The sequence below is a fragment of the Dryas octopetala genome, chromosome 3 (assembly GCF_963921425.1).
Source record: "Dryas octopetala chromosome 3, drDryOcto1.1, whole genome shotgun sequence".
NCBI lineage: Eukaryota > Viridiplantae > Streptophyta > Magnoliopsida > Rosales > Rosaceae > Dryas > Dryas octopetala.
The window spans coordinates 7,814,364-7,830,530 of record NC_141368.1 but is presented as its reverse complement, the minus strand read 5'-3'; the positions used below and the strand labels follow the sequence as shown (position 1 = coordinate 7,830,530).

Here is a 16,167-nt window from a genome sequence, read left to right as displayed (position 1 = left end):
AGTGTGAAGAAAATGAATTTTACTCTTTCAACTGATCATCTTATGTACTATCTGATTAATAGAGGCAACTATTGAAGAAATCTAAGCATCCATCCCAAAACCAATTGGCATTAGAAGAAGTAGCCCAAATCCTTAAGCCACTAGCAAAGCCCTCACATCTTCAATGTGAGATTTCTCTCAACACGCCCATGCACGTGTGGCGTCATTTAAGCCTAACACGTGGACAATTTATATTGGGTGACGTGGGAGCACGTGTGGCCGTTAGGCGCATCACATGGATAACCTGCTCTAATACCATGAAGAAATCTAGGCATCCATCCCAAAACCAATTGGCAATGGAAGGAGTAGCCCAAATCTTTATAAGCCACTAGTAAGGCCCTCACATCTTCAATGTTAGATTTCTCTTAACAACTATGAGTAGAATCCACTTATGTAGGATCTAAATGAATCCTACCTCTATCTGACGTCCAACTGAAATGGTACAATACATTAGTCTTCAATCCAACCGAACCGAACCAAACCACCTGTGCATGTGAAGGACTAGAAACCAATGACAAATGTTTCAAACCAATGACATACATACTTCCTTATCTGATTGTTTTGATAAAGATGGGGATCGATGATCATCATGAATGCATCGTATCAAGGGCGCGCAAGAAGGCCACTTTCGGTGAAAATTATGAAGCCCTAGTTATATACCTTATAAAAGCCCACTTTATTCTTGGGCCGGCCCTTTAACTCTCTCTCTCTCTCTCTCTCTCTCTCTCTCTCTCTCTCTCTCTCTCTCTCTCTCTCTCTCTCTCTCTCTCTCTCTCTCTCTCTCTCCCTTGTTATATATCCATTCTTTTTTCTGGTTGGTATGTGTTTTGCACTTGGAGTACTACTTTATCAACGATGATGACCAACAACGTACCAAGGTCTCTCAGTTACTCTTCTCTAACCCTATTCAAACAAGCCATTGCAGCCTCAGATCCCTGGCCTTTTTCCTTCGTTTTCTTGTAAGATCTTCCTACAAGGGTTTGTCTTTGTCTCTGTCTTTTTTTTTTTTTTTTGGGTTTTTTCAGATATGGGTAGTGGAGAGAGAAGCCTAAGAAATTTCCACCTGCACCTTCCTCACCTTCACCATCATCACCATCACCACCACCATCATCATGATCATCATCATGGTGGGAAGAAGCAGGTGATCAGAGACGTTCCAAAAGGGTGTTTGGCAATCAAGGTGGGCCAGGGTGAGGAGCAGCAGAGGTTTGTGGTGCCTGTGATATACTTCAATCACCCACTGTTCATACAGCTCTTAAAGGAGGCTGAGGAAGAGTATGGGTTTGATCAGAAGGGCACCATCACCATCCCTTGCCACGTGGAGGAGTTTCGAAACGTCCAGGGCAAGATTGACAGGGAGAAGTCCTTCCATCACCACCACCATCACTATGTAGGAGGGTGCTTTAGGGTTTGATCATCAATCAAAGATTGTGATGCTAGCCCAATTCTGTAAATTTGGAGTCCTTTGATTAGCTTTTTTTTTTTTTTTTTTTTTTTTCTTTTGTTTTTTGTTGTTTCTTTTTTCCTTGTTAGTTGGAAGGTGATGATAACAAAGGTGAGTTGATGATGATGATCGATGATGAAAAAAAATGATGAATGTGGCTTGCAAATGAATAGCCATTTGTTATTGTTAGGAATCATATAATGAATGAAAAAAAGAATGGTACTCAAAATGCTTTTCTCTTTTCTATTACTTTAATTCAATTCCTAGCTTTTAATCATCTTCTCTTTATTGAAGATGAGTATTTCAAATTGTGATAAGAGGGGTATCAATGGCACAGCAGTGAGAGGGAGACAATAGACAAGGCCAGACCCCATGGTAGGGCCAAACTCAAAGCAGTTGCTTTAAGCCATCAAAATTGCTATATGCAATATGCATATGTCAATGGCATATCTCCTGATGTTCACACTTACATGCACCTCTTTTCTTTTACTATTTGGCCTTGATTCTCTATCTAGTTTTTTTTTTTTTTTTAAATCATATACCATGTATTTTTATCATAAATCATAAATTAATTAATTATGAAATATTTGGTTTAGCTAGATATACCTTTAGAGGAAATAAACAATGGTAAATGCAGAAATATGGGGAAATTTCCATTAATTTCATTTGCTTGTTCTCCCTTGTTGCTAACATATTTGAAGACTACATATACAACTCATATAATAATGAATATTAATGACCAGAATAATTTAGGAGATATGATGTGAACGACGAAGAGAATACTATATATGGAAATTGGGAACAGTATTCATGGGCCATAATGGAACATAGAGTGTGGACGATTCTCTCTTTCTGTGCTGCACACAACTGAATTCACTGAATACTAGCTAGTCTTTGGAAATGTGAGTGTATATGATCACTTGGCATTTCCTTTTTAGAAAAAAATAAAAATGAAACGATATTTTTTTTCCTTTTTTGTTTCCATTAAGTATTTGCATATATTATATGGTATGAGTAGTTAGTATTGTTTGGACCGCATTAATTAAAAAGAGTAGGTGATGGAGGAAAAAGACTAACCAGAGAGAAGATGAGACTAGAGAGAGTGAGTCCGGTGGGTGGGTGGGTGCATGACATCCACGTTTGGCTTTGGCAAGTTTTCAGTTGGTGCCAATTCAGCCCCTGCATGGTAGACCCTCCCTGTAGTCCCTGTGTCGCTCAACCAAGGAATTGAAGAACCCAATACAAAACAAAAATCAGTTTCACAGAATTTGGACCTTTTCACTTGGTATTTATTAAGGTTATGTATGTTTCAAAAAATTAACACCAAGTCCCACTCGCATTAATTGTTTTTAGCACCATTAATTTATGTCAGTTGGAAGTTGCATGGCATAGACCATGCAATCAAGTTCAAGAATCAAGGCTAATTATGTGGGGGGTGGTTTTGGCTGTCAGGTTAGCTCCAAATTTCTTTTATGACTATGCTATATATATGTATTAATGCCTAGTATGGTATGTTATCATATTATCAATATCTGGTATGTTACCACACATGAAAGCAAGATTTAACCTTATTAACCACACAGATCGAAAACAAGATTTTACCTTATTAACTTGTCGATATGGTCCAAACCAATAGTTTAATTAATTAATAATATAATACATCAAACTATCTTATAAAAGATGAGAAAAACTTATCTATTACAAGTATATACATCTCATATGTTTATCTCTTTCATAGAAATTAATAGTAGTTATATTAAATTGTCTAACAAGAGAACACATGTTACACATGCATGCATGTTTTACTCATGTTTGATGGGGTAGGTCCTTAGCATGTCTTTTTTTTATGTCTTTGGAGTTTTGTTTTGCTTACTTAATTATTCAAATTAAGTAGTTTAGTTAGAGTGATAATGACAGTTGAACTGATAATATATATCATAATAACCTTTTCAAATTAACAATGCAACTAGTCACCCATTTATTATAATGATGAAGCTAATTAATAAATTGATTAAATTTCACAATTTGTATGTTTCCTAACAAGTTTAGGAAGTTTACGGGGACCACCCGATTGGTTTTTGAAAATATAGTATGCGGTTTTCACCACTATAAAATACATATATCTCGCTAGCTATAGCTACAATGGATAATGCAGATTAAAGGCTTGTCAATATCTAATAGCTCATATATAGTTTTGGAATAATATCCATTATTGTTGATGAATATTTTTTTTCTTTATTTTGTGTATAACTAATAAGGTTGCCAGATTCATGCATATATGTTCGTACAAAGACAATCTTATTCGAATATAAGGATGCAGTCATGTTGCAGACCAAGTGATATATAATCCTTTAATTCAATTGCAAACTACAGGTAAAAGCTCTAATTAATTTTCTAAATTAATTTGGACCAATTGATTGCAATGAATATTTGACACCATCCAATGAGGTCAATGCAAGTGCGTGAATACGTTATCAAAGGTGATATCATTTTTTTTTCTTTAATATGAGGAATAAGAACTTTACTTGAAGGAGAAGGAAGTGCATACAGTAAAATCTCTGTAAATGAATGTTCGATAAATTAATAACTTCGGTTAAATAATAAATCTTATGGTCCCAACTTGGGACAGTGTACTAAAATAATAATTTTGCTAAATACATAAGATAATAATTTTACTTTAAATCCTTTAAGACTCAGCAAATATATAAATTAATAATTGATGAAATACATAAAAGAAATAGCACATAAAAATTCATATTACATAGTAAGAAACTTTTTACTTAACAACTTCTATTTTCTCAATTCAGCTCTTTCTCAAAATATGCTTCTAAAGTCGTTTGCCTTTTCTTTGTACCTAAACTGAATTGAACCACATCCTTAATTTTTTGCAATACATACAGTACCACATTTGGTATATTTTTTTCATTTTGAAAACACTTAATCTTTTAGTTCTTAATTTATCTCGAAAATGTATGTATATGTACTTATCTTGAATACACTAATCCATGTATGTATATATGTACTTATCTTGAAATCACTTTATCTTCTAATTCTTAACATCCATTTAAAAGCTTGAAGTCATACATGTATTTTTGTTTTTTTTTATAAGATACATGTATCTTTAAAAAAAAAAATTACATGAACAAAAAAACATAAAACTCTTTTTAAATTAATAAATATTTATTTATCAATAAATTAATAAATTATTCATTTATCGATATATAAATAACTCCTCTAAAATAATAATTTTTCTTAGTCCCCATAGTATTAATTTATAAGGGGTTTCCTATACTCAAAACCAAAACTATGTCGTATTGGGTCAAACAGCTTAACATTTTTTTCTAATGATTTGGCAGCAGTTACATTATCAACTCAAGGAAATTACAAATTTAGTCCACTTATTTTATACCTAGTTCAATTTTGGTTCACAATCTTTTTTAAGTTCTATTTTGGTCCACTAATTGTTCTACTTCTTCAATAAAGGTCCAGATTTGTTTTCTCAAATTTAGTTTATCTTTTACCCTATCAAATTTCACCCAAATTCAGCAAACATATACTTGTTTAAAAGCTATGCATCTCTTATTTACAACCATATAAAGATCATTCAAATTGGAGTTCTAAAACTCAAGATAATTGGACCCCAAAATAGGGTACCCAAAACTACACCAAATTTTCAAATTTCACTCAATCTCAATTCTTTTAGATTATAATACTCCAAATTAGTTTCTATGACTAAGAAATGATGAAATATAATTTATACTTCAATTATAATTGAAGAAAACACAATCTAAAAGATTTAAAGTCACAAATATAGACTTTTATTGAACAAGTGAAACAATTAATGGACCAAAACAGAACTTAAAAAAAATCGTGGACAAAAATTGAACTAGGTAAAAAATAAATTGACCAAATCTGTAATTTTCTCTTATCAACTCCCTGGAAACCTATGATTGGGTCAAACAGCTTGGTACCCCTAACTGTCATGTTCCCAAATTTTCTATAACACCGAACAACAAAAAGAAAAAAGAAAACACTTCAAGTCTTGCTTGTTCAATTTGGCAATCCAAAATGCCAATCAAACTTGGGTTCAAGTTGGCTGCTTGCTATAATACTAAGGTCATCTAGCATGCTCAACTATATTATACAAACATATTTGGGCATATGACTTTTGTGAATAAATAATTGTGCATTTTTCTCTTTTGCTCCTCTTTTCTCCTGAGAGTATGACCTTAACATATAATTAAGAATTCAAGGTCTCATTTAAAGGCCCATCAGAGACAGGTATGAAAGGACTTGGTCATCATAGACTGCTCAATATTGAAGTTGTAGATTCTTTAATGGTTCCATATTGAAGGGATTGGATCATTGCAGTGCGGAGAAACCTAAAAAGGGGGGGGGGGGCGGCAAGAAACTCAACCGCATTCAATTCCATGCTCTATGGACCTGAAAAAATATTATAAACAAAACCCATTTTCCAAAGCATTTTTGGCAGAAATCTATCGTAAGTTCATTGGCTCAAAATCTTATCCATGTATTCATTTTGTAACCAATGAATATGTAAGCTACAGATCTATAATCCCCATTTGGGTTTTTCTTCAATTGATCAATAGTCAAACTATTCTAGCTCAACCCACAGTAATATATCATTTGTAAAATTAGGGTATGAGCAAGGAGAAAATTCTTCAACTTAAAATTGACTCGAAATTCCCAACTGGCTTGACCAACCATCATGTCCATTTATACACACTTTTCTTTACCCCACCCCCCAAAGAAAAAAATAAAATTCCCAGAAATCATCTGAAACCCATGAATCTTATAAGAAAACTATATGTCAAAAGGCTAAAAAGAAATGAAAAGAAAAAAAAAAAAAAAAAAAGAATAATTCTAATGGTGTCTTGTGGTGGAGCTACGAATAGTCACACCATGCAAAAATTTTGTATATCCAAGGAAACTAAGCTTTCCATCTGTGTTTCTGATCCAATCTCTAAGGACAGAATAGGCAGAAGGGCCAAGATTTAATTCCTGCAGTGACAGGTAACACCATGGAAATAAAATTAGAAATGCAGCCGCACTCAGCTGTATAAGAAAAAAATGCATGACTTCGACCATAATTGGACATACTCTAGCCAATTCTTCAATTGATACGACTCGGTTACCATCCCGTTCAAAATGCTCAAAAGCAGTACAGGCTATCTGCTCCCACCCTTCAAGGGCCTCCAATTGATGTGTGCTAATTGCGGCTGCACAAAATTCTTCAAAGTCCATTGTTCTATAAGCAAGAGGTTCCATCTGAAATCAAATATAACATGAAATTGAGAAACTGGTTATTACTAAATTCAAAATTATATATATGAATAAAAAAAAATTATATCCGCAGAAATCTAAGAAGGCATAGTTTGTAAGAATTTGGCCAATGGAACGTGAAACATACATTTCCTAAATTGAAATAACTGTGAAACATAAATATCAGTGTATAAGCCTTACCGCATTTAGAATATCAACAACCCTTGACTCCCTCATTGCTTCAGTTGAATTTCTCTGAAGAGCCTGAAACATTTGATTTTCGAACCATAAAATGATTTGCATAATGTTACAAATAAAAAGAACAAAGGCAAAATAGAAGTCTCTCTTAGAAATGTTATTTGGCATGGAAACTCAAATTAAAATAATTAGGAGCAGTAGATAACCGTTTTGAAATTAAGAAGAGAGACACGTCCATCTTTATCTGGTTCCAAAAGCATGAATTGGGCTCTAAGGTATATCAGCTCATCCTCTGTCAAGGCTTTCGAAAGAGACTGCAAACATAACATGAAAAAACAGAATCGTAATTTTGATATCCACCACAAAGGAAATCTCAATCCTTAATTGAGGCTTTTAATATAGACAACAATGTATCAGTTTAAAACCAAATATGTTTTTGTCACGCTTACTCCGTGCAAAGAGAAAGAAATGGTAGATTACAGTATTACACAACCTTATATTACACAACCTTAGAGACAGGAAATAAAAGAGAAAAAAAGAAGACAAAAGAAAGGGAAATAAGTTAATAGTTATTTAAATGGATTTGGCTACATGGAGAAAACGAGAAGAAATTAAAATTTTGCTAAATTTTTGTTTCTATGAGCTCCTGCCTATTTTGTAGAGGGAATTAAAGAGAAAAAACTAGAGTTTTCCCCTTTATTTTCACTTCCATTTAGACAAAAGAACCGAACAATGAAGACTAATATGGGTTCAATTATTTTATTTCTCCACAAAATAACAAAACAGAGGGTTAATGTGGTCGTTCACTTCACCAATTAAAGTTGCTAAAAAGCTAACCATTGATTACATGGACAATATCTTCACATGTAAACATCCCATTTTGGAATACTTTCAAAGATATCTCAATATTGACATTTCATATGCATGTCATGGACACGAACAAAAAGATTATCATTTCTGAGAATGCCAGGGGGTGTAGACATATTAGACAATTGAAGATACACACCCAAAACAAAAGGAGAATATACATTCTGCATTATCATGAAAGGACAAATAACTTTACTCTGATAAAATAAAAAGATGGAGGAGGTGTGAAGGAAAGTAAGAATTGTATTTGGAAATGATAACAATACCTTAAGTGCTTCGCGCTTGAAAGGCGTAGCATGGAGATATGATTTGACTAATTTATATATCAATATATCTAAAGGGAGAGGGCGACTATCATTTCGCAACCATGGGTGAGCTGCAATTATGAATGTGATCAGCTTTGAAATAATAAATAGAAAAGATCAGATATCATCACCATCAAATAACAATGCCAAGTAAAGTTCTCCTTTAGCAAAGAGTATTCAATGTAAAGTTGCTCATGCCATGAAAAAATATTTTGGGGATCAAACTAATAATTAATAGCTATATTGCTGGAGATATTTCTATCACCATATTTTTTTAGAAGAATATAATTAGTTCAGCATATGAAACAATTCGAAGGACATTTAGTTCAAATGTGATGGAGCAACCAAATAGCTCTAGCATGGCAATCCCCCATGCACTCCCCCAATATCATTTTATTAAGAATGTGAGAGAGGAAGACATAAGGCCGCTAAAACATTATTAAGGACAAGAAAAGCATCTAAAACTATCCACCAATTGATAAATGTCCTGGGTACTTTAGACAGCAATAGAAAGAAATTTACTTACATAAAGCCTGGACCGCAGTCATCCTTTTTCTATAGTCCTTATTCAATAGCCTTCTTACAAAGTCCTTGGCCTCTCGAGACATAGTAGGCCAGGGTAAATCATCAAAACTAGGATCAGCTCTTAGCACTGCACGGAAAATACCAGATTCCGTCCGTGCCCAAAAAGGTCGGCTTCCGCATAACAGGATATAGGTGATAACACCAATGCTCCATATATCTCCCTCAAGGCTATAAGATCTATGGAGAACTTCAGGCGCAACATAGTATGCACTTCCAACAATATCGTTAAGTCTTTCATCTGCGAATATATGCATGTGGATAAATAATGCAGAAAAAGATTTCCTCATTTAATCTAATAAATAACAACAAAGAATGAATGAGCTCCAGCAGTCGAAGGGGGGGGGGGGGGGGGAGTCGATTAAAATTTGAAAATGGTTAATTGAAAAAGAACTGTGCATGTGTGTCCACTACTGTTCTCATTATATATTATGGCATTTTTTGGAGCAAATTAACAAATTTAGTTTGTCTTAAAATTAATAAACAAATAAGATGTCTGTTTTCTTTGAGGAGGGACCGAAAGGGAATTAGTTTCTATTATTAAGTGTTGCACAGAATTAGAATGTAGTTGCTAATTGTTTAACATCATCCATAGATTTACAAGATAAATAGATATAAGATGATTAATGTGAAAACAGTCAAAAAGTTTCTTACAAATCTGAAGAATGGAGGAGAAAAGTCCCTCCCGAAAAATAATTTATTTCATACCCTTTACGAATCCAAATGAGTATATTAATCTTCAAGGTTACCAAATTAACTTTGAGTGGATAACCACCATCAAACTTATCAATGCGGACCCAGTTTGTGTGCCATTATACATGGCATGATGCTCCATTTAATTGAAACATCAAATAGTTGGGAAAATCAGAATGTTGTCCCTTTGAAAAGGAAAATAATAAATAAACCAGGTGGCACCTTGAAATGGCAGCTTTAAAATATTTCTTACATAAAGGAGAATATCCAACTTCAACTAATGAGAGAGGAGCTAACCATCAATAGATACCTGGTCTTATAAAGTCAGAAAGACCGAAATCAATAAGCTTCATATCGGCATCTTCACTTCTAGTTGCGAAAAGGAAATTCTGTTAAGCAAGAAAGCAAAAATATAGTTAGCATTCCATTTGGGGGATAGAAACAAATACGAATTCTTAATTAACTTAAACATATATCAAGGTCAAAAATCAAAACCTCTGGCTTCAAGTCACGGTGGACAACGCCTTGAAGATGACAAAATGCAACAACACTTAAGATTTGCACAACTATAAGTTTTGCATCCTCCTCTGCATATCTCCCACCTCTGCAGTAAGGTGAGCTTTTCAACATACAATAAAATTTTTCAATCAAATGAATAATATTTCAATACTGCCAAAGAAAAATACCTAGATAAAATTCTGTCAAGAAGTTCCCCACCTTCACACAATCTGATAAGAGAACAAAAATCCACAGATGTCAAACCCAAAGAACAGGAAACATATGGCATGTGATGCCTCAACCAGAACATTTATGTACTTCATCATTTAACAATCATGTATGCAATGATTTTTTTCACATAAATTAATAGCATTTATGAGGAAAATATGAGTGGACATTACAAAACATTGATAATAAACAATGGCTGATCCTCCAAATAAAAAAGATGAATAGAAATTAAGGTATACATACTCCATGACTATGTAAACATTATTGGCGTCTTCACATGCATCATAAAATTTTACAAGATGCTTATGCCCAGATAGAGCTTTCAATATCTTCACCTCTCTACGAACATCTTCAATCGATATTGCTGTTGTCATCTGCCAAATGAATTTTGTTACAAAACAAATACTATGCATTTAAATGCATAAATCAATATTTATAAACTTACATATCCATTACAATTGAAGAGAATTGAGACCTAAGGGATAAGGAAAGGAACCATGAGGAAGGATAACAAGTGTCCACCTCACCAGTGCACAGGTGCTACCATACTCACCCAAATGCACTCACACACAGATTGTAGGCCCGATTCATATCCAGCTATAATTACAACTTCTAATACTACCGATCTATGATACATAAATGACAGAAAAATCCTCAGATCAAATGCCTAACCTTACTTACCTCAGGTCCCTTTAGTTAAGGGCACGCCGCGGGAGGTCATTTATTTTCTTACTGACCCATTTTCTCTCCATTATTTGATTGACAAATCCTTTGTATTGGAATGGGTGAAGAGACAAAAGCTTTGGCAATTCCTCACGGAGGGATGAATCAAGATTATTTTGAATCAGAACCCTAGATTTTTACTCATCTCTCACTATAATAATATCTCAAGGTTTGCAGCGACAACTTGGTATATCTACTATACGACCACTAACTAAAATATGTCTATGGTTAACTGATTGGCCGGCTGGTAGATGAAGGCTCAAGTTAGATGGAATAACTCAGTTTGAAAAGTAAAAGGAATTTCCGATCATAATACACGCAAGACCTATGATGTTCAACACTTCATTCAAGACCTAGGATGTATGACACTGAGCAAAAACCAAAGTTACATTAGCCTACCTTTGACTAGTCATTTCAGAAACTTCAAAAATCCTTAATCTTGTATCAAAAAAGAAATGATTTAAGACACGTGGAGAGTGAAAACTCCGATAAATATGATTTTCAACAAAATTGTCGTGTACCCATTATGTGGATTTCAATAATTACGTAATTACTACAGTAATGATTATTACGCATTAATGCAACCAGGAGACAAGGACAGGAATAGCTAAGTTTGACAGATTCGCAACGTGGCCGCCGTTGAACTGCATAAGATTCTAAGGATTCTGAGTTAAATACATCATATTCATGCTGCATATTCCACATAACTGTGGGATACTACAAACTAATTCGGCTTAATAGTTTCTTCTTAGGTAAGATATTAGTATTCAGTATCTCGTTCATAAATTATGTTTTACTAGAACAATTTCCACCAATGTACCTCTTCTTTAGCCACAAAAGGAAGCAACAACTACAGAGAAGAGGTTAAACATTTCGGTTTCTCTGTATATGTATTTCGTATGGTTCTTTTCTTCCTCACCAGGCACTACATGTCCACACCCATTCCAATCTTTTTGATTTCCTTATTAAACTACACTTCCCACAACCAGAATTGAACCCAAACAGGGTCACTGCAATTTCTTTACATTTCACTACAATTTCGACACGACAATAACTGCATATTTCCTACACAAATGTGCTAGCTTTAATGCCCACTACACCATATTTTCTATACAAACACAACTGTATTTTAGAAACACAAATATTTAAAAGGAATAAAAATAAATGAATTGATAGCATAAATTTAATTTGATTATCATACCTTGGCTTTGGAAATTATCTTAACGGCCACTGGCTGGTCCTTGAGCTCGCCTTTCTTGCCTCTACCGGAGCAAGTATGACCAAAATGCCCTCGCCCTACCTCTTTCCCGAGCTCATACTTAGCTCCAAAATTCTTACTGTACCCAAAGCTCTTGTCCAGCGACTGTTCCTGCTCAGCTCCTTGCTCCTCAGGAATCGGGCTCTGCTTCGGCTTCGCCTGCCCGAAACGCTTCGCTAGAGAGGCCTTTATGTGCTTCGCAGGCGACGGAGGCGCGAACCTCCGCCGGAAGAACCTCCCCGGCGTCGACGACCTGGCCGGAGAAGGCGACACCCCCGCCGGCAGCGGGCTGGCAGCTACGCCGTGCGGATAGGGGCTCGGCCACGGGCTCGGGCTAGGAATCGACGACCGCGCCGGCGTGTTCTTGACGCTGACGACGCAGTTTGGCTCGGCCTGCGACGGCGCAGTGGCCTGAGGCTGGTGGACGGAGGTTGTGACGGTGGTTACGGTGGTGGCGACGGTGGTTACGGTGGTGGCGTTGGCCTCATTCTCGTTCGTCGGAATAGTCTTGCCGTAGCACTGGCCCATCGTCGTCGGCGACAGAGCTCCCTTGGCCCTTCCTCCTCTTCCGGCAAAGTGTATCGGATCACGAGCCCGAGTCAAAGTCCGCGCATCTGACGGCCAATATTGAATCGACCTCTCTCACCGGCGAGAGACGACAAAATGAGAAATGAGAAATTAGAGATCTGCCTACGGCGAGAAAACGATAAACCAAGAGAATGAAAGAGAATTTGAGTCAGTCAGGAGAGAAAGAGAAAAGAGGGACTGAGACAGAATGAGTAAGGAACTCTGCTAAGACGCAAAGAGCCAAGTGACCGGGTTATTATAAGCTACTCCCACCCTTACAAAGAAATTAATTCTTTGACGGATTTTGGACTGTCCGATTTGATTAATCGCAGATGGAAAGTCAAAATCACGGCGTTAAAGGGATTGCCTTCCCAATCTAAGGCTTCGAGAATAACGGTAGCTTTTAGTATTATTTGTTTAGTCCCTATGACTTGATCAATATCTTAAAATTCCTCATATAATTTTTATCTTTAAAAAATATTTGTTACCAATCTAAAGATAATGTCTAATTTTCATCTAATTAGAGTAACTAATAGTCTATATGCATGTGTCACGTACAACGGTACAAGGTTATAATAATTCTTATTTCATCATCATTTTATTTAGTTAGTTTTATATCGGCCAAACCAGGAGCAGACCTATATAGAATTGAGTGTAAGCAAATGCTCTAACTTATCATTTTATCACTGAGCTTTTTTTAATCAAGGATAAAAATATCATAAATTTCTTAAATATCAGTACTCAAATTTATGGATATATCGATTTCGATAAATATCGATGTAAAACAAGTTAAGTTAGATTTTGTTCTTTTGTTAGTTTATTAATAATTAATTAGGATTTAGTGAATAAGTTTTGATCTAATTAAGGCTGAATTTGGTTTAATTTCATCTTTTTTTTTTCCTTTCCAAATTTAGAAATTTTTTATACAATTCTACCGATATATTACCGATATTTTGGCGACATATACCAATATTAAAAAAATATCGGTAGATAAAATTACAGATATCTCGGCGGCTATATCAACAATATTGTGGATATTTTCATCCATGTTGTGACGCCCCGAAACTGGGAACACCACAGCGGCACCCGTCTTAAAGATCCTGAGACTATAATACCCCTTACCCCGAGTATTATATTCCCAAGCTCTCTAAAACGAGTTAAGCCCTTTTTATTGAAGAACCCGGGTTGGATCAGAGTAGTAAAAATACAGCGAAAGAAATTACTGAAAATACCTCATATTATAAATAACAGTAAAGAGTACCAACCCGTGAGGGTTATGTGTTTCAAATACACTAACCCTAATGCTACAAAATAAAACAGTAGATAAACAGATATGTCAGGATAGTCCAACCCACGCCAGAGTAATTCAGTCTTCAACAAAGTGGTGCAACAAATTGGACTCATGGATAGCCATTGGGATATGCCACCTACGAGGATGAAAGAGAAACACCACCACAGATCCAAAGAAAGGATCTAAACTAGATAGCAAGACTGAAACTGACAAGCTGCAAGTGCCACACCCACGACCTCAATCTTGGTCTCCAACAACTGGATTATCTGCACTCACAAGAGTACAGTAGGGGGTAAGCGTCACATACGTTCATCGCTTCCCCTCGAGGGAAAATCCTGGTTAGGTTTGAAAGCAATACTCGAAGATATAGGATTTCAAGGAAAACAGTTTAAAAGCAATGCACACCCAAAAACAGGGTATCAATATCAATAATATTGTAACCAAAGCCAGTAATGATAAAGATAATTATGCCAATAATCAGTGAGTAAAGCCTTTGCATGCTCATACATCTTTTTCAGTGAAAATCCTTCCTGTCACGTGACATAGTTCAGAAACATACCTGCGACCGATCACATACAGGCCAACCACCAGTATCGGAAATTCAACCACCACCTCGATACTGTGGTGAGAGTATCCATTTACCTGGTAATACCACATTGGTTAGCCTCCCCAGAAGGACATTCGACTAACCAGTCCGTACTTACCCCTCCGGAGGTTTAGGGGATCGAAACCCAAGGTCACAACACGTGCCCGTTACTCTCAGGTCGTTCAAGGTATCACACAGAAAATCACACAAATATGCCATACAAAAATCATGCACATTCTCTGTGAAAGACATTTTCATATACATATAGTACGAAAATAGGCAGGAAATCCAATAACCGGGATATGGTACTTTCCCCCTACCTGTTTTACCAAAGTGTGTCCCTTGCCTGATCCCTTTCCTGTGTCTGGGTCCCACTTGTACCTGTTGGGAAACTGGAGATCCGAATCCGACGACAGCTATTAGGAACGTACTAAACGTACTCTCGGCCTTGTCTATTAAGACCAGGTAAAATTTAGAGGTTTGGCACTAGCGTAACTTGCTAGGCTTCTCTAAATTCTTGATCCGGCATGACCCTGCTCCCCGAGGCAGACAGTCATGTCAGACCGTGTGGTTTCTAAGTTTATTTTAATTTATTGTCGAGGAGGTTGATCAGATATGAACCTTACAACGTGACCAGGTCAGTGCATGGGGAAACTGAGGGAGCTCTGGCTCAGTACCCAACGCATGTATGCTCATGGACTGACCTTAGTCATCACGTTATTTGGTTACCACTGATATGGCCTCAATATTTATTAAGTTCATTTAATAACAACAGTTAAACGGTGTTTCGTCTATAACCACCACTTAAACAACAGCAAATCAAATAAGCTGGGTTAAGGGTATACCTGTTGAAGACTTCCCACGAGCAGAGTCTCGGTACTACTAGACTTGCTAAATAATAAGATTAAAATAGCCTAATTAACAAGAGATTTATTTAACAAAATTTTAGCAGAAATTCGACAGGGATCAAGAAATTACCTATGGAGCTCAGAAATGATTTTTTTAAAACTTCACCAAAACATAGCCTTCACACTACTAGAATTGAAGAGCTCGTCGCCACGATTGCGTAGGCGAAATCGGATCGTCGATCGGAGCTCCAGAACTCAAGATAAACTCAAAACAAGATTGAAGAAGAGAGAGAAAGGAGGAGAGAGGAGAGAGAAGCTCTCTCTTGGGAAGCGTGCGGCTGAATTTGTGAGGATCAGCTGGGGTTCACGCCACTATTTATAGGGTGAGTGAGTGAGTCAACTCGGTTGACTCATCCGAGTTGACTGGGTTGACTCAAGTCAACCGTCATAACTTTGACTAATGAGAAATTGACACGTGGCGAAGGCTTTGACACTTGGCTGCACATGCAGCCATCAGATCTTGCTGCCATGCATCGTTAGACGCTCCAGATCGTGCCACGTGGCGCGATCTGGTGTTTTTCCTATTTTATTTTCTTTTTCCTATTTTTCTCAACTTCAAAAATTAATTAAAAATAGCTCGGGACTCGGAAAAATACCCCGAAAAATACTACGGACTCGTATCGACTAGTACTAATTAACTATGAGGTCAAATTACCAATTTTCCCTTTAGAAAAATTTCGAAAATTTCAAGCTCCAC

The 16,167-nt window shown here is 36.1% G+C and overlaps 2 protein-coding genes and 1 long non-coding RNA gene across 3 annotated transcripts; 1 reads left to right on the top strand and 2 right to left on the bottom strand.

The window, feature by feature from the left end:
* The first annotated feature begins 927 nt into the window (after positions 1-927).
* Positions 928-2,010, top strand: LOC147290384 (auxin-responsive protein SAUR32-like). Its single transcript, XM_086234901.1, has one exon. It carries the CDS (start codon positions 1,067-1,069, stop codon positions 1,451-1,453), a length of 387 nt encoding a protein of 128 aa, XP_086091027.1. The 5' UTR covers positions 928-1,066; the 3' UTR covers positions 1,454-2,010.
* A 4,151-nt stretch (positions 2,011-6,161) lies between these two features.
* Positions 6,162-12,896, bottom strand: LOC147290383 (CDPK-related kinase 3). The gene is made up of 11 exons (XM_086234900.1): positions 12,062-12,896; positions 10,381-10,511; positions 10,098-10,139; positions 9,907-10,015; positions 9,722-9,800; positions 8,663-8,959; positions 8,098-8,207; positions 7,171-7,278; positions 6,968-7,030; positions 6,605-6,772; positions 6,162-6,505 (listed from the first exon to the last, which is right to left on the bottom strand). Exons 1-11 carry the CDS (start codon positions 12,644-12,646, stop codon positions 6,368-6,370), a joined length of 1,830 nt encoding a protein of 609 aa, XP_086091026.1. The 5' UTR covers positions 12,647-12,896; the 3' UTR covers positions 6,162-6,367.
* A 1,139-nt stretch (positions 12,897-14,035) lies between these two features.
* On the bottom strand, positions 14,036-15,739 carry LOC147290382 (uncharacterized). The gene is made up of 4 exons (XR_015121513.1): positions 15,541-15,739; positions 15,408-15,453; positions 14,883-14,954; positions 14,036-14,242 (listed from the first exon to the last, which is right to left on the bottom strand). It is a non-coding gene; the product is annotated as an uncharacterized LOC147290382 (long non-coding RNA).
* Positions 15,740-16,167: the final 428 nt, after the last annotated feature.

Excerpts from the sequence above, each read along its gene's own strand:
- LOC147290384 (XM_086234901.1), top strand. The coding sequence starts at position 1,067 with ATGGGTAGTGGAGAGAGAAGCCTAAGAAATTTCCACCTGCACCTTCCT.
- LOC147290383 (XM_086234900.1), bottom strand. The coding sequence starts at position 12,646 with ATGGGCCAGTGCTACGGCAAGACTATTCCGACGAACGAGAATGAGGCC. Across the intron at positions 10,016-10,097 it reads CTTGACAGAATTTTATCTAG|AGGTGGGAGATATGCAGAGG; the intron begins GTATTTTTCTTT and ends ACCTTACTGCAG. Across the intron at positions 9,801-9,906 it reads ACCGTGACTTGAAGCCAGAG|AATTTCCTTTTCGCAACTAG; the intron begins GTTTTGATTTTT and ends CTTGCTTAACAG.